At 38.9% G+C, this 26,948-nt stretch overlaps 1 protein-coding gene across 2 annotated transcripts in view; it reads left to right on the forward strand.

The window, feature by feature from the left end:
* Positions 1 to 25,996, forward strand: part of PID1 (phosphotyrosine interaction domain containing 1) — a 199,777-nt gene extending 173,781 nt beyond the window's left edge. For both annotated transcript variants that reach the window (XM_028150822.2, XM_054723407.1), the window contains exon 3: positions 23,876 to 25,996. In XM_028150822.2, the coding sequence (XP_028006623.1) occupies positions 23,876 to 24,352 (477 nt within the window). In that variant the 3' untranslated portion in view covers positions 24,353 to 25,996. The remainder of the gene's footprint in view (positions 1 to 23,875) is intronic.
* The last annotated feature ends 952 nt before the right edge of the window (positions 25,997 to 26,948 follow it).

Here is a 26,948-nt window from a genome sequence, read left to right on the forward strand (position 1 = left end):
AATATACAAGAATTATTAGGCATTGCTATCACTTTCTAACAATATACAGAATTTTGAAGTTCTTCCCATAAAACCAGAATCTGATAACTCAGAATGCTGTTTTTCTAGCATCTAGAAAATGCCTAGCTTTCCATGGAGACACAGCATTTTTCTCTGTGTCTGCCTGGTCACATTATGGTTGACTTTGACCACCTCTACCAGATTATATGTCCATAAATACTGTTTTCATCCTTTGACTCACCCCCACCAAATTTTCCTTGGCTTCCTGTCACTGATTCTATCTCATCTGAATCCTTACCATTCATTGAGTTCTTTATAATCTTTTCCACATCCAATATTACATGCCACTTTTCTCTAAAACACAAACCCTGCCTTAGTCCAGTTACCTCCTCTCCTCCAGATGTATAATTTCTCAGCCAAGCTTTATGTGGAATCTTTCCTTTTTAACCTTTTCAACCCCTGTTCATGGCTAGTTTTCAACCTTGTTAAACTTAGTCTCTTCTGACCTCCTGTTGGGTATATGGGTGGTACCAAACAACCATCACTTAATCACCTGCTACCTTTGTATTGTTTAGAATCACTTCATGTTTGCCAATTCCAACCTGATTGCAAACTCTTTTCTTTTGTTGACTACATTCTACCCTGCCTAGCATCATTATGAGCATATAAAACCATACATTATATACTTATTTTTAAAAATTTTATTGATTCTTTTTAAAATATATTTTTAATTGTTGACAGAATTACAGATGTCTTCCATTTTCTCCCTATTTGCCTCCCTCCACCCAATCCCTGCTCCACCCCAGGCCTTTACCACACTATTGCCTATGTCCATGGGCTATGCATATATGCATATACATTCTTTGATTATCCCATCCTTGGTTACCATTCATTTGTATGATTAAAATAAGAATTGAATAAATGGCGAGAGATAGAGACAAAGGACTTTTTCTGAATCTTGATCCTTAAACCTTCCCCTAGGAGAACCTGAAACCTATATCATGGGTCTGCCTTGACTTTTTGGTTGGGTTTAACCTTAGTAAGAATCTGTTTCTTAGGAACAGTCACTTGATATTTCATTATCAGAGCAACTGCTCAAGATAACTATAATCCACAAAATTAGATTTTATATTATGTCCAAAAGTGATACTCCAATTTGTAAGGTAAAAAGTCCACTTTGGTACAAATTGAAGCGATTGGACTCCATGCGGGAAGAGAGGGTGTAGTGAAGGCTGTCCTGTCTGGGCTCACTGTGGAGACCTTTCACGCAGGCTGCTGCAGCCCCTGGGAGTGGCAGATGCCACCAGGTCTGGTTTGCTCCACAGCAAATGAGAAGGAACAGTTTTTCTCTCCCTTTAAGAAAGCATAGATTTTTGTCTGTTTTATTCACTTTTGTCTCTCTATGCCTATAACAACCTCTGGCATAGTTCAGATGCTCTGAAAATGTTTGATATTGAACAAACAAATGCTTATTTTTCATTCTCTGATCAACATACTGTATTTATAGTTTCTGAGTTTACAGTTTTTGAAAAACCCTGATTTGGTGGTATTTGAATTAAACTGTTTCCCCTCATGGATACAGAAACTCAGACAAGAATCCCAGTTTTATGACAAATGTCCAGTCAAGAAAAAGAGAAGTTAATATAATTTGAGCCAAAATGTGGCACATGTGTATTACACATTTATACATTCTTATATGCCTACAGATGTTTTATTTGGTAGAAATCTGCATTCTACCTAGAAGGAGTCATATTATATTTATGTTTACTAATGAATGTTCCATTAGATTTTTATGGCACAAGCTTTAATTTCTTCCTATCATAGTTGGTGAAAATATCACATGAAATCGTTTACTTATTGAGATATAGTTTTTATAATAATTATATTTGGCACACATAAAAGAATAAAAATATTTTGAGACAAGATGTATTTTAGTACTAGATGCTTTTGTTGAATACAGTTTCTACTAGAAAGGAAACTTTTCAGATGGCTTAAAGTAAAATTCTGTGATTTCTTATTCTTCATCCACTATCAATATCCGCATGCCACCAGCTGCTGGAATTATTACTGGATACCTTTCTCCATTGTGTCAACTAGATGCTGGGTAGCCTTCAAGTAGTTTTCAGGCCAATATTTTTTCTTCCTGCTTGACATGAGCACTTCCCATAGGTCAAATTAGACAACGGATAACCAAGTAAATGTATTTCAGCTATGATGGCTTCTGGGGGAGAAAATGGCCCAACACACAAATTTGTCTTTGAAGCAGCAAGTACTTTATCGATCTCCGTTTGTTGAAAAAGAGGAACTCTAAGCCAAACTCCAACTAAAACAGCAATTAGTTAGGAAGTGCCTTGGGCGCAAGTAGAAATGGTTAATTCGCTCTTTAGGGGAGCGCAGACTAAAAGTGGAATCTTATTGTTAAACATACTGGTTAAAAATAGAACTATCTGTAAAACAGAAAAAACAACTGGAGAGTATTTCCCCATCTCCAGCATTATAAAAATGCCTGAAAGTTCTTTGGCAGGGACACTCAAACATGGGCACTGTCATGTGTCTGTGCACTTCTATGTGCATTTCCAGTAGCCTCGGGAAGATGACTTCCTGTCTGGACTTTCTTCTCAGCAGTGATAACCTTGGGATCCACAGGTGCTTCCCTATATAAATTGTGTTTATTCCTGTTCCTGACTCTTTGGCATTATAATATTGTCAAATCACTTTAGCAAAACTATCTTTTAGAGGTTGGAAGTGAAGGGCAGGAACTAACCAGGATCCTCCAGACATGATGAGCAGCAGGATCCTAAGCCAGGAACATTTGGGGCTCTTGTGGGAGGGACTCAGCTCACATTTCTCTGTCGCCCAGCAGAGCTGGAGACTAAAGCATGCTCCTGACAGTTGAAAGTGCTTGTGGAGAACCCTAAAAGACAGTTAGAAACTAAGAAATACTAGAGTCAGATCACTTTTTCCAATTGGCCCTTCTGCCAATTTCTGTTCCAACTTTTCTCTTATATTGTAGGCATCACGGGCCTGACAGGTTTCTAATCTATGTGGATAACAAGTGATTATTTTCTTCATAGCAAATCTTAAGAGATTCTCAAAGACTTCATTTGAAGAGCAGTGATTGACATTATGACACCGATTCCAATGCCACACTAGTAATGGTGCCATAGCTAGTTCATTAGTGGGTCTATGTGACTTATTTCCAGCTTCACTGCTAGTTGTTGATGGGACACTGAGTGGCTAGGTGGCTAAAGGCAGCATAGGTATGTCTCAAAGAGTCTTATACAAGTACCCGACTTGCATTGGTTTGACTATGATTTTTTGACTTTACAATGGTATGAAAGTGATATGTATTCAGTAGAAACTGTCTTTTGAATTTTGAATTTTTATCTTTTCCTGAGTAGTGATACTTTCTCATGATGATGGGCAGTGACAGTGAGCTATAGGGTTAACAGCCAGGACTCTACAGTGTATTGTGTTGCTGGTGTTTGTTTGTTTTTTTGATATTGTGTTCTATGCACGTTTAAGGTAGGCTAAGTGAACCTATGAGGTAAGGTATATTAAATACATTTTCGACTTAAGATATTTTCAACTTATGATGGTTTTATCAGGACATAACCCCATGGTTAGTCTAGGTCCATGGTTGGCAAACTGCGGCTCATGAGCCACATGTGGCTCTTTGGCCCCTTGAGTGTGGCTCTTCCACAAAATGCCACGGCCTGGGCGAGCCTATTTTGAAGAAGTGGCGTTAGAAGTTTAAGTTTAAAAATGTTGGCTCTCAAAAGAAATGTCAATCGTACTGTTGATATTTGGCTCTGTTGACTAAAGAGTTTGCCGACCACTGGTCTAGGTGAATCAGTATAGTGTATATACACACCAGTATACATGCAGCATTTATGTAGAGTGGCCACAGTTTCCTGGGACTTTTCCAAATCCACCTTTATTTGGCTGTGAACTGAGAGTATACTTATCATGTAAATATTTGGAAAGACAGATTTTTTTTAAAAAGGTAATATTGTTAAGGACCCATGACTCAGTTCAGCATAGCTTAAAACCTCTCCTGATGTATACAGTCTGTCTCACCTGAGCATCATTTTGCTGTCCTAGCAACCCCAGGCTCTTGAGTTCCCAGTTTAGAACTGGTGGAGTTTCAGGACTCTGCTGAGAGGCTATATTTTGACAGCTGGAGAAGGTACCAGGGTTTTCATCAGTCATGGCCCTCTTTTTGCATTGTAACATATAAGGGAGATGGCCTTGTGCTTTAACAGGATTTCACAGACATGGCTGCAGTGCCTCTTGTATGGTTGGTTACATTTTCACAGTCTCCGAATGCTTCAGAAAACACACTTCTGTTGAGATTCACAGAAGGATAACTTGAAGAATTGGAGCTGTCATTTGGGAGAAGTTCTATAGCCAAATTATTTATTGCTTTGGCATTCTTTTATATTTTTTCTCTTCCACAATCAATATTTATAGAGTTTTGACTGCACAGGGTTAAAGATACAGGAATATGTTCATGTAGATATGAATGTGTGTATATAAATTACATATATATATATATATATATGTATATATATATATATATACACACACACACACACACACACATCTCAGTGTATATATTTTTCCTAAAATCATGATAAACTAAGTTGATTGTTAGAGAATTAGGTGTTCTGGGAAAAGGCTGGTCAATATTATGATTCTAATGCAGCAAATTATTCCCAGAGTTATAGATGACTTTTTCTGATTTCTCCCTCTGGTTGCATTTTAAAACAGCATGAATACAGTCATAACATTTCTTATGATCTTCTGAGTGCTAGAAAATGAATCTCAAGATTTCTGAGATGTCAAACTTGGGAAAGAAATGAAAACATGTCTCTTGTATCCTAAGTTCTTGGTTATCAGTTATCTGAGCTACTGATAATTGATCACTAGGTAACGCATAAGTTGGTGAAATGCATTTGGCTGCTTATATATGCTCACAGGTGTGTTTCTGATGTTCTGGAATTGTGCTGGATTTCCAATAAATTCAGGCAACAGACCAGAATTGCCATCATCACTTGTATTAGGTATCATTGTTCTGGACATATTGACCAATGGAATGAGATGTAAAACCAAGTGAGAGACAGACAGATATTGAAAAGAAGATGAACAGCCCTCCACAGAAACAAAAAAGGGCAAAGTAATTCAACAGGTCATTTACCAAGAAAGAAATAAAGATTTCTATTAAGCATATGAAATAATTTAATCTTGCTAGCAATAAAAAAATAACAGGGTAGCATTTTTCATCTGTCAACTTTGGAAAGATGTTAAAACTGATGATGGCTATCATTGGAAATGTCTGGTATGTGGAAAGGGTCTCATAAGTAGCTATTGGGAATAAAAATTGGCAAGTGGTTTTTAAAAAGCAATTTTAAAATATACATCAAAATCGAAAAAATGTGCATATTCATTGCTTTCACAGTTCATAGTTCTACTTCTAAGACTTTACTGGGGGCAGTGCCTCTTTTCTTTTTTGCATTGCTAATCCCTTTGAAAATCAGATTAAAGTGAAAATCAGATGTACAACGGAAAAATGCAATATATAGATTTTGCATTGAATTTCTCTGATCATGTGGTGATTGCCAGATTCCAGCAAAATGACAATACCTTATATTGTTCGGGGGTCAGAGGAGGACCTCATCTCCACCTGTTGCTCATGGGTGTGGAGTTCTTGTGATATCCCTAGAAAAAGAATTTTCTGAGACTTGCACAGGAGAATAAGTGATTTTTATTCATGTGGAATTACATCCCTGAGTTTCCAAGATCCCATTTTTCCCTTGTCCCAACAAGGAAGAAGTGTAGCTGTGGCTACAATAGGAAATATTGTCTTGCTGCAATATGATTCCTGGTAGGGTGGGTGGGTTCTTTGATGGAATCAGTGAGGAGCTCCAAGAGCCTTTTTTCTCCTTTTGCCACTGGGTTGAATTGCCACCAGGCCAAGAAGAACGGGCAGAGATGGACAACATCCAGTTTGACTTGGGCTGTGCACACTCTAGGCAGGCCTTCTGGTCACAGAAGGAGCCTCACCTGCCAATTCTGGGATTGCACAAATTCAAGGCATGTTAAATGACAGTGTAGGGATTTTCTGCTTTTGACATGAGACACAGAGACTGTGACTGACAGTGAAGGTGGTAGGAGATGGATGAGAAGAGCTAATCCATGAGGGAGAGTGCTGGAAAGTCAGGGCAGGTGTCTCAGTGTGGGCTTGAGACATCTGCTGTGAAAACTAATGTCCCAGCTTAAGGACATTCAAACAGAAAGAGAAAATTCTCCCTTATTCCACCTTTTATTCTATTCAGGCCTTCATCTGGATGGTACCCACCCACATTGGCCAGGGCAATCTGCTTTATTCAGTCTAAAGATTCAGATGTCCATCTTATCCAGAAACACCCTCACAGGCATGCCCAGAATAATGTTGAAGTAAGTATCTGGACACTCCGTGGCTCAGTCAGGTAACATGAAATGAACCATCACACCACCTTCCTGGTAGAACGAGGAGGAATTAGCTGAACCAGCACAAGCTCTGTCAGTGATGGGACTTTGTCCACCTGTAGGTCTATGCGTTGTCCTGTAGGTCTTTGGAAATTGTATCACATTTATCATCTCAGCCTCTTGTGAGGCTGCGATGGAGAGAATGTGAGAACATGGAATATACCAGTAATCTATGGAAATAATGGTGGGAGAACTCAATAAAAAAGTCCATATACAAGACCCATGTACTATTTAAGATCTAGTGGATTTACAGGGACATTTTTACCATTATAAAGAGATAGTTCTGCCCTAGCTGGTTTGGCTCAGTGGATAGAGCATCAGCCTGTGGACTGAAGGGTTCCAGGTTCGATTCCAGTCAAGGGCACATGCCTGGGTTGCAGGCTTAATCCCTACTTGGGAGCATGCAGGAGGCAGCCGATTAATGATTCTCTCTCATCATTGATGTTTCTCTCGCTCCCTTTCCTTTCCTCTCTGAAATAAATAAAAATATATTTTAAAAAATAGATAGTTCTTAAAACAATGAAAAAAAATATTTTTTTTAAAAAGGGATCTGCTTTCCTGAGTCTGTGAGTCATGGTTTCTCTATCTTTGCTTTAGGTGTATGAGGTCCCAGGGTTTAGAAAGTCAGAGTCACCTTTCAAGGGGATTCAAAGGATACAGACTGAATGTTTTCTTTGTTCTTCCTTTGCTGGCCACACAGACTTCCCTTCTGATGCTGTTCACAGGTCTCCACCTGGAATTGCTGGGCTACATCTTCTGCTTACCTGGAGTGATGGCCTCCATGGCTCTTTGCTGGGCAAATCAGAGGGAAGCATTCTCAATGTCTCCTGGACAGTGATTGCACACCTGCTAGTAGCAACCTACTGGGGCTGAGAGTAAGACACTCTTGACTGCAGAGCAGGTGCTTCTTGAAAAATAACAGAAGAGCTTTTTGCTTTTTCTTAATCCATCAACATTTGAAACTTTTGCTCCAGTGAAAGTGCACTCTTACTAAATGTTCTCACTCAAGTGGTCATTCATCTCAAACATATCCTATGAGTCTGCTTCACTCCTTATTCTTACTTTCCCAACATTCAAAAAGAAAGTAACTTTCATTTTTTCTCCTTTTAAGAATACATTAATCAGTAGTGACTTTAACCAGACATCCTTCAAAGCCACAATATGTAAGTCTCTATATTTTAAGTACTTCTGTGTTTCTAAATATTTGACATCACTCTCCTTTCTTAAATCTAGTAGGAGAATGCTGTAGGATTTTTTTCAATGTGATAATTCTTGTATGGAGGTAAATAGTAAAATGGTAACAACATGATCAAATAGTCACAATACTTCCTTGGGCAGAGCTCAGTAGTTAGAAAACAAAAACCAACAATAAAAGAAAGAAGCCATGAGTTAATATTGATATAAATCGTTTGGTTCCAATCGCTATGGTTCCGAGATGACTTGTAACTAAGAATATAAAAACGTGATGGGCTAGTTATTAAAAATTACTTTCACATCATGCCTTGGTTTTTTATTTGGAAGTAGAAAGTAAATGTGACACTTAAAGCTCTTGAGTGATTATAGATTTGATTGCCAGTGGTATTATTTCAGAAGAGCTGCTGCTTGCTTATGGAAGATAATTTAACCTGTCAGATGTCCACTTCAATTCTTGCATATAGGTGCACCAGGACACTTAGACTAGAATGTGTCACATAGCACTAAAATAGATTGATCCAGTCATCTTGAGGGGGTGGACTTTCATCACAAACAGGTCCTTGGTTGGATGTATCTTAAAACTAAATTTACTCTTCGAGATATAAACATTGTTTAGTCAACTAAATATACTCATAGAAATGTTTTTATTTTAAATTAGCATTGAGCCAGGGGCAAATGTATTCACTGATCTTTTTAACTTACTGGTATGAAATAATTTCAGCTACAAATATGTTGAAAAGTTCTCATAAAATATTTCCATGTGTACCTTTCAGCGATATAACCCAAGCATTTAGTAGATTGTTTATTCATCTCCTCTCGCTCTCTCTTTCTGTTCTTCTCTCTCTCTCTCTCTCTCTCTCTCTCTCTCTCTCTCTCTCTCCCAATAAGACATTATATTCCTATATTTTGGAGTATATAGTTCTTACAAACTAGGATATTCTCTTATATTACCATTCTGATATATATATATATATATATATATATATATATATATCCTCATGTATAAAGATATTCTCTTATATAATTACCAAAGTCAGAAAGTTAGCATTTATGTAATAGTAGTAGCTAAGCCACAGACCTTATTCATACTCTGACAATTATGAATTAATGTAATTTATATCAAAATAAAATAAAATGATGGTTGAAGAGTACATGAGTGGTCTATTTAGGGTTCCTTAATCTGGAGCAGATCCTTGTTATTTCTCTGTCTTTTTGTCTTTTATATTTTGGAAATGTTGGACACACCTCCATTTGGGTTTGTCCAACATTTCCATGATTAGGTTCAGGTGATTGGCAGGGAGGTCACAGAAGTGTCGCTATGTCCTCACAGTGTACACTTACTTTATCACTTGGCTGTAATGGGGTCTACTAGGATTCTCCACTGAAGATATTACTTTCCATTTGTAATTAATGGGTGTCTTGTGGGGAGATACTTTGAAGGTATATAAATATTGAGTTTCTCATCAAACCTGTAGTTCCTAGTCCTTAGCATTCATTGGAACCTCTTCTTGCCTGAAACAGTTATTACTGTGGTAGTTGTCAAATGCTGGTTTTCTAATCTCATCATCTCTTTCTGACTTTGTAGATTTGCATTCTGCTGTAAGAACTTTTCCTTCCATTAATTTATTTTTAAACGATTTATATCAATATTAACTCATGGCTTCTTTCTTTTATTGTTGGTTTTAATCATTATTATTATTTATTTTGATGGTCAAATTGTCCCCGAGTTTGGCCAATAGGAACTCCTTTAAGCTGACTCTCTTCTCTGTCAAATTGTCTCCCAGATTGGCCAATAGGAACTCCTTTAAGCCGACTCTCTTCTCTGTCAAATTGTCTCCCAGTTTGGCCAATAGGAACTCCTTTAAGCTGACTCTCCTCTGGACAAGTTTTTGTCTTTCTTTGAATACGTGGCTACTTTCCATTACAGCATGATGTTTCTCCAAGGAGGGTGGGCTGGTTCCTTGCTGTGTAGACTGATATTTAAAACACTAGATTTGGGCTTCAGATATGCTTGTTACTAGTGACACATCATGGCTTACAGTGTCCCTCAGTAGGCACTCCTAAGAAATATGTTTGTGAGTGATGAATGCGTTTATACAAAAACACACCTCTATATCAATGTCAATGTGTACCTGTCTACATATGTTGAAAACCATAATTTGTTTGGATTACTCCAATTTCAGTCTGAAGCCACAGGGTTTTTTTTAGACTTTCTCCTTTTCATGTTTGTAATGCCCTTCTCTAACGATGAGGAAACCGGTTCTCAATATTTGAAATACTATTTTTAGCTTAATCCTTTAACACACATAGAGTAGGCTCAGAATTGCAAATAGATACCACTTTGGAAAACAAGCTTACTAAACAAATCTCAATATTGGTTTAGAGTCCTTTCTGTCTTTAACTTGAGGGCAAATAGTCAAAATACTCAAAATGTTTCTTGGGTATGTTTTCTCTCTCTTCACTGAAGTTGTGTTTTTCATTTGCATTTGGTTAGCTTTACTCATTTTTTATTTTTTTCCATTTGGAATTTTTCTTCCCATATCTCTTAATTACGTTATTTTGTTGATATAATTCTAAGTCATAACTACACAAAAGATGTCCTTGGAGAAGTGTCACTTCTCTATTCCTTCTACAGCATCCCCTCCCCCCTCATTTCAACCCTACTCTCAACCACTCATTGTTGGTAACCAATCTCTGGTTTTCCTTTTTGTGATTCTTTTCTCAGAAATAAACAGATATAAGATGTATGTTTTTACTTCCCCTTTTTGCTTACATAAAATAGATAGTTTTTGTTCACTTTGCTTCTTTTCACATAATATACCCTGTCATTCACTCCATATAAGTACAAAAGCTCTTTCTCATTCTTTTGTACATATCTGTAATACTACATTAGATGGAAGTATTATAATTTATTCAACTGCTCACTTTTGTATGAACATTTAGATTTTTTGTATATTTTGTAATTACAAAACATGCCATAATAGATTAAACTTATGATTGTATATTTTCACATTAATGGAGGATATTTTCAGCGTAAATTCCCGTACAAGGCATTGCTGGGTCAAAAGGCATGCATAGTGTTGTTATATGTTGCCAATTCCCTTGAAAAAAAAAGTATCAGTTTGCAATCTAACCAACAATATGTGAAAGTTTCTGTTTCTCCATCCCCTTGCCAACATAATATGTACCAAGTTTTTTAATTTTATCTATCTGATAGATATCTCAGTATACTTTCTTTTTCTTTTAAATATGTTTTTTTTATTGATTTCAGAGAGGAAAGGAGAGGGAGAGAGAGAGATAGAAACATAAATGATGAGAGAGAATCATTGATCGGCTGCCTCCTATATGCCCCACAACCCTGAGCATGTGCCCTCCTGGTTAATGGGTTGACAATCAACCACTGAGCCATGCCAGCCAGACTATTTTTCATTTATCTAATTATAAGTAGAACTTTAAGTAAAATTCAGTCAGGTAAGGCATAGTCAATAAGTTTCATTTAGGATTCTATAAAATATATCAGTATTCTACTTGATCATAGTTTTAACTCTACAGAAGATATTTCCATCATACATTTCAGAAGGGGAGAGAGATAGCTGTAATACTCTCAACAATAAAGATAAAAAAATAAGTAGTTGCAAAGGATATAATATCTATCATATTTTAAATACTGTATTTTAAATAAAATTGCTACATGGCTCTTTTTAATAGAGTCAATATAATATAAAAACCAAACTGCATCTCTTAAAAAATCATGAACAAACTCTTCTTTAACAATCACATTTTATAAGTTTTCTTTTCCTTCCTGGTCTCTAATAACCCTTCCATTTCCTCCCAATGTCATCATAATATATGTAAGTATATGCTGGAAAGCCTTCTCTTGCTCATCCTCTGAGATTACACAAATAATTAGATATTCAGATCAGAAATCTCATTCTAGTACCAAACTTTACTAATAATTTTGGGAACACAAATAATCAAAAGGCACAAGCAAAACATGGTGACATTTGGGGCTGTCTATGTGGCTCTTTCAGTCTCTTCTCACAGCATCATAAATGGTCTAGCCCACATTAACACAGAAGATACCTAATACTGTACGTACTTATATTAGTTATGCAGAAGAGAGCCCTTTCAATCTTTAACATCTTTATTTTATACTTAGTTACACAGTGTATGAGACAGTTTCCTGGAAGCCATGTTCCATAACTCTACAGATTTTGGATTTGTTGACCATTAGAAATTCTAGGCAAGCAGGTACATCCTGCAAAAGGCATTCTGTAGGTCAGGACTTGCCTGCCAGCAAACACCAGATGGTCAAGTTAACACGGAGATTAGACCAGGTAATTTCTTTCTTTTCTGGGTCACCTCCCCTTTCCCCAATGAAGGGAGAGAACAGATTTCAGAACTGTTGTTTAATCATTTACATCCCACCTTATCCTATTTCCTGTGCAAGAAAACAATATAATTGAAATTTTCAAAAATTATTTTCTGTGACCATACGTTGTCTTTGAATTTGTTTGAATTATCTTTATAATTAGTATGCATACCCATTGATTAGAATATCATAAATATGTTTAAAATTTGATAGATAAACTACACTAATAAAAGAGAAAGATGCAAATTGACCGTACCTTCACGACACCCACCAGCCAATCAGAAGTGAGTATGCAAATTAACCCAACAAAGCTGGTTAATTTGCATACACAGGCACCAAGTGGCAGGGGCGGGACGCAGGCATTCCACACTGCCCCAGCCACTCGGGGCCTCTGGGCAGTGTGGAAAGGCAGAAAGGCGGCTCCGGGCTGGAGCAAAGGCGGTGCCGGCAGCCAGGGGAAGGAAGGCCCATTCTTGCATGAATCTTCATGCATCAGGCCTCTAGTTATAAATAAAAGGTATTTTTTAAGAAAAATAATGCTGCCCTAGCCAGTTTGGCTCAGTGAGTAGAGCATCAACCTGCAGACTGAAGGGTCCAGGGTTTGATTCTAGCCAAGGGCACATGCCTGGGCTGCAGGCTCGATCCCCAGTGTGGGGTGTGCAGGAGGCAGCCAGTCAATGATTCTCTCTCATCATTGATGTTTCTATCTCTCTCTCCCTCTCCCTTCCTCTCTGAAATCAATAAAAATATATTAAAAAAAGAAAAAAAGAAAAATAATGCTGAATGAGATGGATGAGATGACTTTTTTAATTAAAATTTTATTGAGATGATTGATTCACATACAGTGGTTAAGAAATAATTCAGAGAGATCCCATATATACTTTACACTGTTTTCTCCAATGATAACACTTTGCAAAATATAGTATAACTAGAGGCTCAGTGCACAAATTCATGCACAGATGGGGTCCGGCTGGCCCGCCACAGTTGGGCCGAGGGGGGTTGATCGGGGGTGGGGCCAGCCAGGGGGAGAGGCTGCAGGCAGTTGGCTGGGCCCACCCCTTGGTCAAACTCCTGGTGGAGAGGACAATTTGCATATTGGCCTTTTTATTATATAAGATATCACATTTATGCACTCCCCTAATGTTATTAAGATTATCCAGTTTTACTTGTTCTTATTCATGTATTTACTTAGTTCAGTGCAATTTTCACATGTGTAAATTCATGTTTTTACTTCTACAGTCAACACTAAGATACTACAAATGTTTCTCACAACATTGACTCCTCCTGTTGCCCTTTATAACCACACCCACCTCTCTTCCATCTCTAATCTCTGGCAACCACTAATCTGTTCTCCATTTCTAAAATTTTGTCATTTCAAAAATGATGTATAAATGGAATAAAATAGTATGTAACAATTTAGATCTTTTTTGTTATTATTTATTTTTTACTCAGTAGAATTCCTTGGAGATTCATCCCAGTTGTTTGGTGTGTCAATAGTTCATTCCTTTTCTTGCTGAGTAATATTCCATGGAATGGATATACCTCAGTTTACTTAACTGTTCACCTGTTGAAGACATCTGAACTAATTCCAGTTTTTGATGTGTACAAATAAAGCTGCTGTGTACATTCATATAAAGGTTTTTGTTGGAACATAAGTTTTCATTTATTTGGAATGCTTGCTAATACCATGTTTAGTTAACCTCCATATTACGTCTCTTTTCAAATTTCTTTTGGTCTTCTGTTAAGAGCTGTAGACTTGTATCCAAAAGACTTCGTGTTTATTTTATTAACTCCAAGCAAATGTTGTTTCAACATTATTCTTTCTAGATGTTTAGTGCCTTCACTGGTCCACTCCTAATGAGATGTGCACTAAGAAAAATGAATTGATAAAGTGCTACAAAGACAAAAATTGGTAACATTTCTCACCTGCCACATCGTTTGCCCCTTGAATCCATTTGTCAGGATAACTCTCAAGCAGTGTGTTTGATATCGATTTATCATTGAGAGAATATTCTTGTTGTGAACATTTAAGGGCCTAGAGAGAGCTCTGCTGAATTTCTATCCCTTTCCAGGACACTCTACTGTTTAGAAAGCAGAAGGCGACAGATCAGACTTGTCAAGAAATAAATTGTTCTTTGCCACTGAGTGGAACGGTGCCAGGTTTGACCATTGGGCAAGCTCACCAGAAGGAGCCAGATGAGGGAATGTGTGCTTCATTGCGGTGTCATTTTTATTAAGTGACTTTGTCTTCAGGAGCATACTTCGGTGCCTTTCAGATAAATCACTTCTGTCTTCACACATCTAAGAGCCATTTGACAGGACAAATTGCACATTGGGACTGCTTTGCTAAGCACAAATGGGACACAACATTTCCAATCACTCTGCATCATTGGAACTAAGTTACAATATGAATAACAGAAATAAATCTGTCACTTAAACACCTAATTGTGAGACATATGCTGTATTTCACAGCTGAAGCAACCTTCATCTCGGTTAGAGTGCAAAAACAGTACTTAATTACCCCTCGGCAATGGGTCTTAGTAATTATTTTCCCCCATGGTATACATTTACATAATAAAAAGAAAACATATTCCCCAGTTATATTTCTATTAATATTTTCACAGAGTCAATAAACATAACCCAAGAAAATACTTGGAAAGAACTGCTAAACAATAAAAAAAGTATTCTCAATATCTGTGACTGTAGGAAAGTTACTGGAATTAAAAAAATATCACTAAACAAAGGCATATGTGTAAATGTGTCCTAGAAAATATGGACTTTAGAAAGTCTGCATTCTACTGCCAACATTATTGCTACTATTAAAAAAGCCTTTCTGGTTGTCACCATCTCCTTCGGGGTTAACAAAAGTATGCTGTTAAAAGTTTGAGGCAGGTTCTCCCCAGGCAGTCGGCTCACTTGCTTCCCCTGGTCAGCCAACCAAGCCAGGCCAAGCAGATATTCGGCAGAAGACTTTTAAGGGTAGCCTTATAGGGAACAGTAATGATTGGTCCTCATCTCAGTCTGGCCATAGGACAGTTGGGTCCACTCTTACACTGATGAGTGTTAGGTAGATCTGCCAAAAAATAGACCCTAGAATGGCACCCATGACTCCCTTTGGAGAAAAAAAACACACACCAAGTTTTGTTTCAGAATCATATGGGCTTCCTGTAAATGACCCACAGAAGCCTGGGGGGCTGAAGGATAGGACCTCAGAGCTATCTTCCCAGGCATGCTCTGAGCAGAGGCCAGGCGTCTCATGCTGACCTTCCAGGCTCTCAGCTGCCTTTGTTGAGGAATGTGCAAAGCCCTGCCCAGCATGGCGTTTGGTGCCCAGAGCAATTCTGCATCATATGTTGTCTGACCTATTGGTACATGACCCACAGGAGCAGAGTTGGGGCCAACTGAACACATGTTTGATATTTTCTCTTCAGAGTTATTCTTTGAAGTGGGGATTGTTTGCTTTGGAAAACACCATTTCAAAGTTCTTGAGGAATATGATATCTGAATATTAGGTATGCATTCTTATCTCCTTTCAATTATTGATGCTAGCATCAGAATTTAAATCTCTGGGCAATGCAAACACATCTCAGGTTAAGGACTCTTTAAGGGTTTGACTCCAAACCCTTTTCAGAGTGTTTAACAAGACCCAGTAGAGTGTCTGACACCTTTTTAGAACTCGATCTCAGGTACATGCTTGAAGAAATGGCCTAAGAGAAAGTAGATGGTATAAAAATGAAAAATAAAGGGTCTGTGCACCCTTCAGGGAAAGAAATTGGAGTAGTGGAAAGGTTCTTGACCTTGGGGTGGAGGACCTGTGTTTCATGTCATGCTCTTTGAGCAAGATGATTGGGGCAAATGCCCTTATCTCCTTGTATATTAGAATCATCATCTCTGCATCACAGACAAGGTGTTAGGTTGGGATGAATGTTACCATTTAGCTCTAAAAAGCCCATAATGCTGATATACCTTTGAATAATCAACAATTAATTAGATATAATCACCAGTATTTTGAGTTTAAATCCTGAGAAAATTTGCTAGTCAGTTCTCCAAAATAAAGAAGGAAGATACCAAAGAAAGGTAGAATAGATGCTGGGTAGCCTAAAACAACTTACAATTTTGCCACAAGATTACAATGAAGGGAAGATGGGAAGATCCCAAGAGTGAAAATGCAAGTGTCTATTACCTTAACTGTCCAGTCAGGGCAAATGTAAAGTCACCAATGGCATTCTTACTGCCAGTCCATTTTGTTTGGGAGACAAGTCTGCCTTCATCTTTTACCTCCATGTCTTCCTTGCTCTCACCTGCCTTCCCCTCTCCCTTGGCACTCTTCTAAAGCCCTCAACCTGCCTGGTTTTCTACTTCAGCAGCATCTCAGAAAGCCAAAGTACACTGAGTGTCAAGACTAATGAACCTTCATTGAACACAGCTTTATCCAAGGGATGAATTCCAAACTGTGGGTACCTTTGTCCTACTTATGCCATAGGAGAGTTAAGACCTTTTGGAACCCAAGATAAGTTTTCCGGAATCATTGAAAGTACTCAGGGAGGCTTCTGTGTGCTCTTCTCCCTAAGGCCAGCCTTGCACTTGTAATGTTGAGTGCTGTGAACTTAGTGCTAAGCATCGTCAGTGTACTTGGAATGTAATCCCCAAGACAGCAGGGAGTTTTGTCCATTTTGTTCACTAATATACATAATTTCTAGTATGTGCTCAACAAACATTTATGACATGAATGTACAGATAAAGAAATTTAATTTTTAAGCCCAAAGCTTATCACTTTTATATTTCTCACAATAACTTCATGGATTTCACTATAACCAACATTTCTCCTTTAATACCTTCTTCATGGCCTAAAGCATGTAATACAGGTTCAAGGTCATGATTAGCATTGTGCTTGTGTTTGCATTGTAGGTCCATCTCCACTTATCAAAGTGTTAGTGAATTTGTGCTTCGCTGTGGTGGGCAAAGAAGACTCCTTATTCAAGCTGGGACCATAAATCTTAGGGTTTTGTCTTTTCCTCTTCCTCTGAAATGTGCAGGTGGGAATTAATGTGGGAGCAAAGAGCTTGACTCTAGTATTTGATCCCAGGTTAGGAGAAGCTATTTTTTTCTCATGTTTTGTCTTGTAGCCCAAAGGCTATTAGGATGCCCAGTTAAGGTGTCTTCAGCCTGTGTTCATATAATGTGATTTTATGTCAGATGGGGAAAGGAAGTCTCCTACAGACAATGAAAGAACACCAAGACCTTTCATATCCCAAGAAAGAACTCTGGGGAGTCTTTGTTCCTGTCATGTCATCCCAGAGAAACCCCACAGTAAACCAAACCAAAGCTGGGTTCATGAGGTTTTGAAGCCGGGTTGATCTAGCCTGGAAGGTAGAAGATCCCCAGGAAACTAGGTGCTTGGGGTCTTCTGTGATCATCCATCTCACCTCACATTCTTGTTTAGGGGAACTTATCATTATCCACTCCATCTGACTGCCCTTTTTAGGGTGAGGTTAGTCAAAATCCTAAACAAGGGTTTTTCAGGTAAGAATGAAATATGGATCGTCCACCCAGAGGAAGGAATGGAATGGTGTCCGCTCAGCTTGAAGGATGCATTTCGGCAACCAGGGTTTGTTTGCCACACATGAGCAGGGAATGGTAACTCATGAATGGAGATCTGGCTGGGATGTTGGAAATCTCATGGGTGGGAAGGAGAGGTTCTGAGGACACTGGTCTCTCCTGATCTGACACTGTTAACGCTGCAGACACTCTGGCGCGCCCGATGGTTCCAGAGCTTCTCTGTATTTCCACATGCTGTGAATATTCTCAAAAACTGTCTTCAGTCAGGCCTGGGTTTAGCCCATTCACACATTGTCTGCATCTGGGGCATTGGTTTATGCCATTGAATGACACATGGGGAAAAACTTTCATTTTTTGCTCTGTTGATTTCTCTCAGAATGATTCATTCTTAATACTTTCTTTGCCCAATACCTGTTTCTGCAACCAGAGAAAAGATGCTAGTATTTACTGCATATTTCCAACTGATTTTTACTCCTGAAGCGTCTTCTTGTCATCTTCCAAGTCCCCTTGTTCCAGCACCCTGGGCGGTGACAGCTAAAAAAAACAAATCTGTCTACCCTTTTGGACATATTTAGTGACCAATTTCTTGACTCGTTTTTTCTTGTCTACTTTGTGGCTATGGAAGATTGCAGGTCTTAAGAATGAGGCTAAGAGGGACTTATTCACCTAGCAGACATTCACCCCTTTCATAGGAGGGCAGGAGAACAAGATCCTCATTAACCTGACCTGACATTGGTGGCTGCACAGCTGTGTTGGTGGTGGGTCCTCCTGAAGCAGCTTTGAATACTGAGTCCTGTGTTCTTACTCACAAGGAGGAAGTGCCCACAGAAGGGTGTGCAAGGAAGTCCCCCACAGGAATACTGTGGCCAGAAGTGATCTAGCAATACATTTAGAGTAAGTCCTTGAAACAGTGATGGCAGAGGAGGGTACTGGAATAACACCTACATTTCAGGGTTTCTGTGCAGTGACACACATGTACTCTGTGGTCCCTTATCCACAGAGGGCACGGCTGCACGCACAACGAAAGCAAATCGTTGGTATTTTGAGACAACTAATTTAAAAAAGTTTTTACTCTATTTCCCTTGAAAAGCAGAGCCATATGCTATCTTCCTTCTAAACCAATATATATATATATATATATATATATATATATATATATATATATATATATATATATATATTCACTTTTTTCTTCAGTGACTTATAGGCAGCTACATGTGTTAATGCCAGATTCTGGAGAATTTAGTGGGAGATTTAGGAAATGGGCAGGCAAATAGCAAGCAATTGACTGACGAGGGGAAGTGCACAGGCAAAGTCAGGGATCCTTCTGAGGGGAAGCTATGTTGGGAGGTCATTTTATCATTTTGCATTCCATTTTTAAGGAAACTGGGTAATTATTTTTATTCCATTTCTAGGGAAAATCTATTCAGATCATTCTTTTCCTATATGTCTTTAAGAAGTGTCAACTTGTTGACTTTATGTTGTATTTACATAACCTCATGGGATTTTAGACAATGTTATCCGCTCCACAAAGACAACAAACAAGAGTTTCATTAACTTCCTAAGGTTCACCCAGCAGCGTAAGTTTTACCCTCTGACTCCTGCTCTGTGTTGAGCAGATCCTGCAGGAACCAGTTCATTACTGGGACGGTTTAGAAAGGTTTGGGCAGAGTTAGCTCCTTTGAATCAAGAGAAGACTCAGCCAAGAACCTTGCGAGGCCTGAGGTGAGGGGACCCCGGTACATTCAAGCAGCAGGAGCTGCTGTCACTAGGGAACCAGCCATTTGCTGGCACTTCGGAGGCATTTTTGCTAATTCTGTGCTGGTAGGAAGGACTTGTCTGTCCACCACCGCCTCTGTGGCCTTCATTACAAATTGAGAGCAGACATCAATTGTGGTTCCCCGGGAACACTTGGTGTGATTGTTGGCCCTTGTCAGTATCCCCATGGAGCAGAGTCATTGCATGAGCCACTTACGACTTTCTTCCATCTGCAGGCTTGGTAACACTCTGCAAGATGAAGCTAATGGAATATTCAGGATCAGTGCTAAGAACATTCGTATTTAAGCTTCTCTTTGCACAGAAAACTTGTGGGAAAATTCCAAAAGTCTGGAGTTCTTGAGATTAACTTTTATTTTCTTTGATTTCATTTTAAGTATATTCTGTATTTTTTTGAGTTTTAGAAAACAGATAAATAATAAATAAATAAATAAATTATATAATAATAGGATATCATATACATGTATTATTTTATTATTTGTGCACTATTTTACCTGACAATTTTCTAAGGTTTTTGCTTCTCACTTTCTGCAATTATAAAACAATACATTTTTAAAGAATTGCCTAGGCCTATATTGTCATGGAGAAGAGTGTCATTGGCAAAAGCACCAAACCAAAAAAAAAATTGTTGTTCATTCTATGGAAGGACCCACTGTATTTGGATGCTCATATAAATCCAAAATTTCTCTGATAGTCCAAAGATGGGAAAAATGAATAACTGGCTGAAAGTGAAACCAGTTGTAAATGCCTCTCATCTGATAGCAAAATGGTCCAGGAATTCAACATGTGTCTTTTCAGGCTATCTTTTCTAAGAAATTTTCTTCACAAATAATCCAAATATTCCTGAAATCCCAACACTTGAAAGTATAAGTTATGTCTCCCAGTGCTACCACCTCACCTAAGGTTCTTGTCTTTTAAAATGGGTTAGTGATAATAACATTGGATCCTGAACCACAGTGCTGTCAGTGAACCTATAGATACCATGTGCTTCTCACTTGAAGTGTGACACAAATATTTGTTACTACTCTTCAGTGTCTGTGTGGCTTGATTTGGTTGAGGATGTATGTTAGTGGGGACTTAGGGCCTTATGGTTAATGTGTAGAGTGCTAGTCAGATGATCATGGTGAAAGGGAACCACTGATTAAAGACACTTCCATAATAAGTTTAATTTCAAGAGATTACATCTATGTATTATGTTGTACCTCAGTGTTTTAAAATTGTTTTTATAAATGTCGCATATTATTTGTAGCTTTCATTATTGCCTATTAAACTTTTTGAGCTACTAATCTCCACTCCACTGTTCTCTAAGGCACACTTCCACAATAAAACTTTATGTTCCTTAAAATCTTTAGTTTTTTAAGTAATAAATATTTATAAGGGAGGATTATATTTTGTCTTCGTTGTCAAAATGTTACCACTATGAAATTGCTTCCTGTTGGAGTGAGTCATTTACCACTTCTAATAATGTTTTATAGCTCATCCTTTAGTTACATTGCAATAGAAGACACTGTAATTTTTTAAAACTTGTGTGTGTGTTGGGGGGGCAGGGGAAGGGGTGGGATGAAGGTGTGATCCTATTGGCAAATCAAAGGAATTTCCCTCCATCAGAAGAATTTTTGTATGAAATAGAAAGTTATTTCTAGTTTCAGTGGAGAGTAGAAGAGAGTATGCTTTCACTCCAAGCACTGAAACTTGTTTTCCCCGTTTGTGTTTAAACTTCCAGAAGTAAAGATGTCATAGGAATGAATGAGGTACTGATACAGGTACAACTTGGGATGAATGTTGAAAACATTCTAAGTGAAAGAAGCCGGACAGGAAAGGCCACATATTATATGATTCCACTTATATGAATTAGGAAGAATAGGGAATCCATAAAGACAGAGAGCAGGTTGGTGGTTGCCAGGGCCTTGGGAGAGGGGATAACGGAGAAAGATGGTTTTAATGGGCACTATGTCGCCTTTGGGGGTGATGAAAATATCTTGGAGCTAGTTAGAGCAGATAGTTGTACAACATTTTGACTACTAAATGCTACTGAATCATATGCTTTAAAATGGTAAGTTTTATATGATGTGAAATTTCACTTCAGTAAAAAATAAAGCTGTTAAAAATAATAAAAGATATCACAAAGTACCACATACAGAATGTACATTTTCAGTAAACGGTATTGAAGAACCCTGTGTTATGCATTTGCTCACAAAGCCATCTTTATTATCTGACTCCAATCCAGAGAGACACGGAGCTGTTCAACCAGTTGCCCTCTTTGGGGAGTTTGAGCATTTGCAGTATCTGAGTTATTTTCTCCCTACAGTGTCCTGTCAGTTTTACCTTTGAAATATCTTTGCCATGTGTCTCCTCTGTCCTTCCCCACTACCGACACTCCTAATTCAGTTCACCTTTGCCTCCAGGCTGGGCTGTTGCTACAACATCTTGCCCGAGCATTCTGCTCTTAGTCAGCCCTCCCCATCCATCTTTCTTCGTGGCAGTATCAGGTCTTCCAAGTTTTCAACCTTGATCAAACCCAGGCCTTCCTTGGGCTGTAGATTTTTAGTGGCATTTCATCAAGAGGAGAGAAGTCCCCACTCTGGCTTCTGCCACAACCTAATGTGTGGTCAGGCCAAAGCAGCCCCTTTGCCCACCTGGGGCTTTTCCCACTGCAGCCCTTGCTTGCCTTTCTGCTCCCTCCTTCTCACACCACTTTGACTTGCTGGGCTCCCATCTGGCTTTTGAGGTTTTGATGACGTGAAATTTAATGACTCTTCTCTCTGAGGCCTCTGCCAGCACGGAACCACACTTCCTTCCACTGAATGTTCAGGGTACTGTGTAGCACTCATTGCCACCCTTTTCATGGTCTCCCTTACATTATAATGATGTCTGTGCATGTGCAGAGGTCCAGTGGTGTGTCCGGTATGATCCATCCACCTGGTGAACCGTGAAGCTAGGATTTAAATCTTGACTCTGCCTACCTCTGAACAAATATCCATTTGCTTCCCATTGATTTTTGGGCCACCCCATCTTCACTTTACCCTTCTCACATGCCCACCTGGCATATTGCCATTATGTGTAACTAGAGGCCCGATGCATGAAATTCATGCAAGGGGCTTGGCCCTCGCAGTCTCAGCAGCTTGCCTCAGTCCTCGCAGCCACCTGGCTTCATCCAGAAGGTCAACCGGAATGACATCTGGAAGGTTAAGCTGTCCAGTATAATTAGCATATTATACTTTTATTATTATAGATAGGTTTTGAATATTTCTAGAATGTGCAGCTTTTATGCTTCTTTACTAAGGAGCTATGTTTTTAAAGGGACTATCCAATTAACTCTTGTTTAAGAGATAAAGCACAAGAAATTATAACTACTTCACTTCTGTGCTCTAAAATTTTTGTACGTGGCCTTTATAGTCCCACTAAATGTCAATATTGATTTGGAATCACTGTGACAAAATGTCCTTTCTCACCATTTCCATGGACCTTTTTTTCTAGTCTTTTCTTCCTCAAATCCATAGTATGTATATCTATGTCACTAATTTTGCACCAAATCGTATACTATTTTGTGTTATTTCTTAAATTATGTCTTCAGTATTATGCCTTTCCATAATGATAGCAGTTCTATCTGTTTTGATGAATGAAAAAATGAAAGAATAAAAAAACCCCTTATTGGTATTCTTAAACACGTTTTTAAGAAATCACTGTTTGAATCACTTGGAATTATTTTCCTTTGTTTTTGTACTGCCCATCTAGCTATTTGATAAGCAAGCATTCTCAGTCTCCAACCATCTGTAAATCTTTCATTTATTATCACTATAACCAGATGGTACCCATCTATTCCAAAACTGTTTAGGTTGAAAAACAACTGTATTGCTATATTTTCAAAAATTACCTTGGAAGGAAACCAATCATGTTTTAGGCCATAATTTAAACAGAACATTTTTTTCCTGTGTCCTTGGCATTTGCTAGAAGCAAGAAGCTCAAGGGAAAGTGAACATTGACAGATTTGAAAAGAGAACCAGACTAGGAGATGTTTAATAAGGATTTTGTTTTTCAGATGCACCATCCTCATAACTCCTTCCTATCATTAAATTCTGCTTGTGTTTGGTTGAAAATAAACTTCAAGTGCCTGTACGATTATAAAGAAATGCCAAATTATGTAAAATATCATCACTCTAATAAGAGTTTTAAAGGGGGGTAGGGAGAGGGAGAGTAGTTCTCTAGAAATATATTTTTAAACTTCAACTCTAATATTTAAAGAATTACAATATTTTTGCCAAGTGGGCCACTTGTTAGGGAGAAAGGGTAAAAATTCTGATGGCAGTTATGACATTTAGGGAGCAAGAAAGATGTCTCTCCACCTTCCCATGTGACACCATGAATGAGAACATTGAAATGAACAACTAGCACAAAGAGTTTACTATTGACCAACCCCTTTTTCTTCCTCTATTTCCTCTGCAGGTTACCTATCTGGGTAAAGTCCCTACCACAGGCATGCAGTTTTTTTCAGGCTGCACAGAAAAGCCAGTCATTGAGCTCTGGAAGAAGCACACACTAGCCCGAGAAGATATCTTTCCAGCCAATGTCCTTCTGGAAATCCGACCATTCCAAGTGTGTCTCCATCACCTTGACCACAAAGGGGAGGCTACGGTCCACATGGATACCTTCCAAGTGGCTCGCATTGCCTACTGCACCGCTGACCACAACGTGAGCCCCAACATCTTCGCCTGGGTCTACAGGGAGATCAACGACGACCTGTCCTACCAGATGGACTGTCATGCTGTCGAGTGCGAGAGCAAGCTGGAGGCCAAGAAGCTGGCCCACGCCATGATGGAGGCTTTCAAGAAGACTTTCCACAGTATGAAGAGTGATGGCCGGATCCACAGGAACAGCTCCTCTGAGGAGGTCTCCCAGGGATTAGAATCCGATGACGGCTGAAGGAACTTTGAGGGCTTCAGAAAAGGCAGCATTGGTCCAGGAATTCCAGACCATATGAATATGCAACGATTCAAATTTCAGATGAAAGACTGCCAAACTATTGGCCGACCAAGCTTTTTAAATTCAGAAGAGCAACTCTAAATCTAAAGAAATGTATTATTAAAGTAATTACGTTACATTGAAATCTGCTGCTGCTGTGACTGTGAGGAGGGTGGGAGTGTGGATGGGGAGGAAAGTTCTAGACTGTCTTTCTTTTTCTTTGCTCATTCCCAGTTGCCTCCCTGTAGGAGAGCTCCATGCTGATTTTCACCATTCTCAGGCAAAGACACTGAGGCTGTTATTTCATGGACAATTCCAGTTTGCCTTATGAAACCCAATAAGAATGTTAGATGCACTTATCAGATCATTAGTCAAGGGGGCAGGGAATGCGTACTGATGCTGGTGCGGAAGTAGCAGGGCTAAAGGAAAAGTCAGGTGGATTTGAGCCTGAGACTCCTCTCCTGTGTTTCAGAGCCTCTCCTCAGTAAGCCAATCAGCACAGCCTTCATTGAGCTTTACAACTAACAGTCTGATAGTTGGCAGTTAATTCACAGTTAAAGATAATGCTTTTATTTACATAAATATATCAAGTAGTGCCCTCTTATTGTATTCACTTCATCTATTTTCTTAGAATCCTTGCAACTACTAATGACCCTTCCCTCCTCCTGCCCCATCCACCCTTGTTCCCCTTCTAACCCATGCCAACACCCCCACAGGGGTGGATTCTCAACATACACTGCAGGGCACCCAAAGGGAGGAATATTGCCAAGCAGATGAAATCAACCATCAAACCAGCTAGGAGTTTAAAACAACCACCACCACAACAGAAACCTTGGAAAAAGGGAATGAGTTATCAGCAAGTGAACAAACTCCATGCAGGCTATCCTTTTGTTCAACCCTGATTTGTGGTAACTTATGGTCCTGTCTAATGAGTCCTTCCAGGCAAGCTTCAAATCTGACTTGGTGTCACCAAGGAAGCCTTGCCGCCATCACTCAACCTTGCACTCCAGTGAGTTCTCTAAACTTGGCTTGTCTACGTCCAATTTAATCTAAAGAGAAATCTGACCCTGTGACCTTCAAATCAGGAACAGCTCAGAGTCAGGATCGCCAGTGCATTCACTGTTTCTAATGCGAAGTTCTCACCAAAGTTGAGATTTCTCGGTTTCTTGGATCTTTCAATGTCATAAAATGCCAAGGGTCATCACTGTATGAAATTGAGAAGATTTGTTAAAATACAAACATTTAAGGCTGAGAGCAGATGGCTAGTTTTCCAGGTAATGCTGCGCATTGATTAAAGTTGGTTTTTAATCCTGGTGATGGTAGGGGCACTGGGGCACCTTACAGAAAGAAGCCTTAAATGAGAGTTAATAGCATCTGGAGAGCAACCGTGTTGGTGTTTTGGTCTTTGTATCTGTGTGTCCCTATATGCATCTGTGTTGTGTATATGTACCCCCATGTGTGGGTCTGGGTTTAAAGCATGTAGAATTAGCATGGAGTCATATTGAGGAGAACCCGCCCCTTGGAGATATGCTTGCTGCTTTCCAACACATGTAAACTATTCTTTAGCATAAATGCATTCATTCTTTAATAAAATATGTTTGCATTAATAAAGCTGAGGCGTTTCCTACTTTATGTCTTTCCTATTTATGTAAAGATAGAGCAAATTAAGTAAATAGGGAATTCTATCTAAACACATGTTCAAGCTTGGTCATAAATAACCCATTCCTTGATTATGCTTAAAAAATTATTTTTTTTTTTTTTTTTAAGATTTTTATAGAGAAAGGAAGGGAGAGGGAGAGAGAAATATTAAGACATGGATTGGCTGCCTGCCTCCTGCACACCCCCTACTGTGGATTGAACCCACAACCTTGGCATGTGCCCTGACCTGGAATTGAACCAGCAACCTTTCAGTGATGGGATGACGCCTAATCAACTGAGCAACACCAGTTGCTGCATTTTATTTTCTAACACTCGATTTATATTTGATCGCTGTCCCTTAACTGAGATGGTAACGTTAAAAAATGGACACAGTTATTTAGGGTGCTGAGCTGATTTCAGAGGAGAGCCTTCCGGAACATTTTGCAGATGATTGGAATTTATAAAATCTCACCTATATCTTTGGAGTCCCGCACTGAAATCCCAGAAGGTAAACATGGAGTGATTCCTCCTGACACGACTGGTTAAGAATGTCTCCTCCAGGCCGTGATTTCCCGGAATGGCCCAATTTTCCAGCAAGGCAGGTGTCCTGGAGTCTGTGTGTCTTGAGCAACACCCTTTGTGAATCATTAACAAAGGTAGGGGCCTCTACAGTGAAGATATGGTGCCTGCTGAGGCATGAACTCAAGTTGAGAATAACTAACTCCTCTAATTAAAATGGCATTTTTCTCTCATATTGAACTCTTTTCAATTTCAGGTTTACTCTATCATCCTTGAATATGCTTCTAATAGTGGGGAGAAAAAAAGCAATAACAAACCCAGCCAGTATATATTTCAAAACAATGCAATTTCCCTCTATCAGTACAACTTGAATCCCAAGTGCACATATGGTTATTTATTG

The sequence above is a fragment of the Eptesicus fuscus genome, chromosome 11, assembly GCF_027574615.1.
Source record: "Eptesicus fuscus isolate TK198812 chromosome 11, DD_ASM_mEF_20220401, whole genome shotgun sequence".
Lineage (NCBI taxonomy): Eukaryota > Metazoa > Chordata > Mammalia > Chiroptera > Vespertilionidae > Eptesicus > Eptesicus fuscus.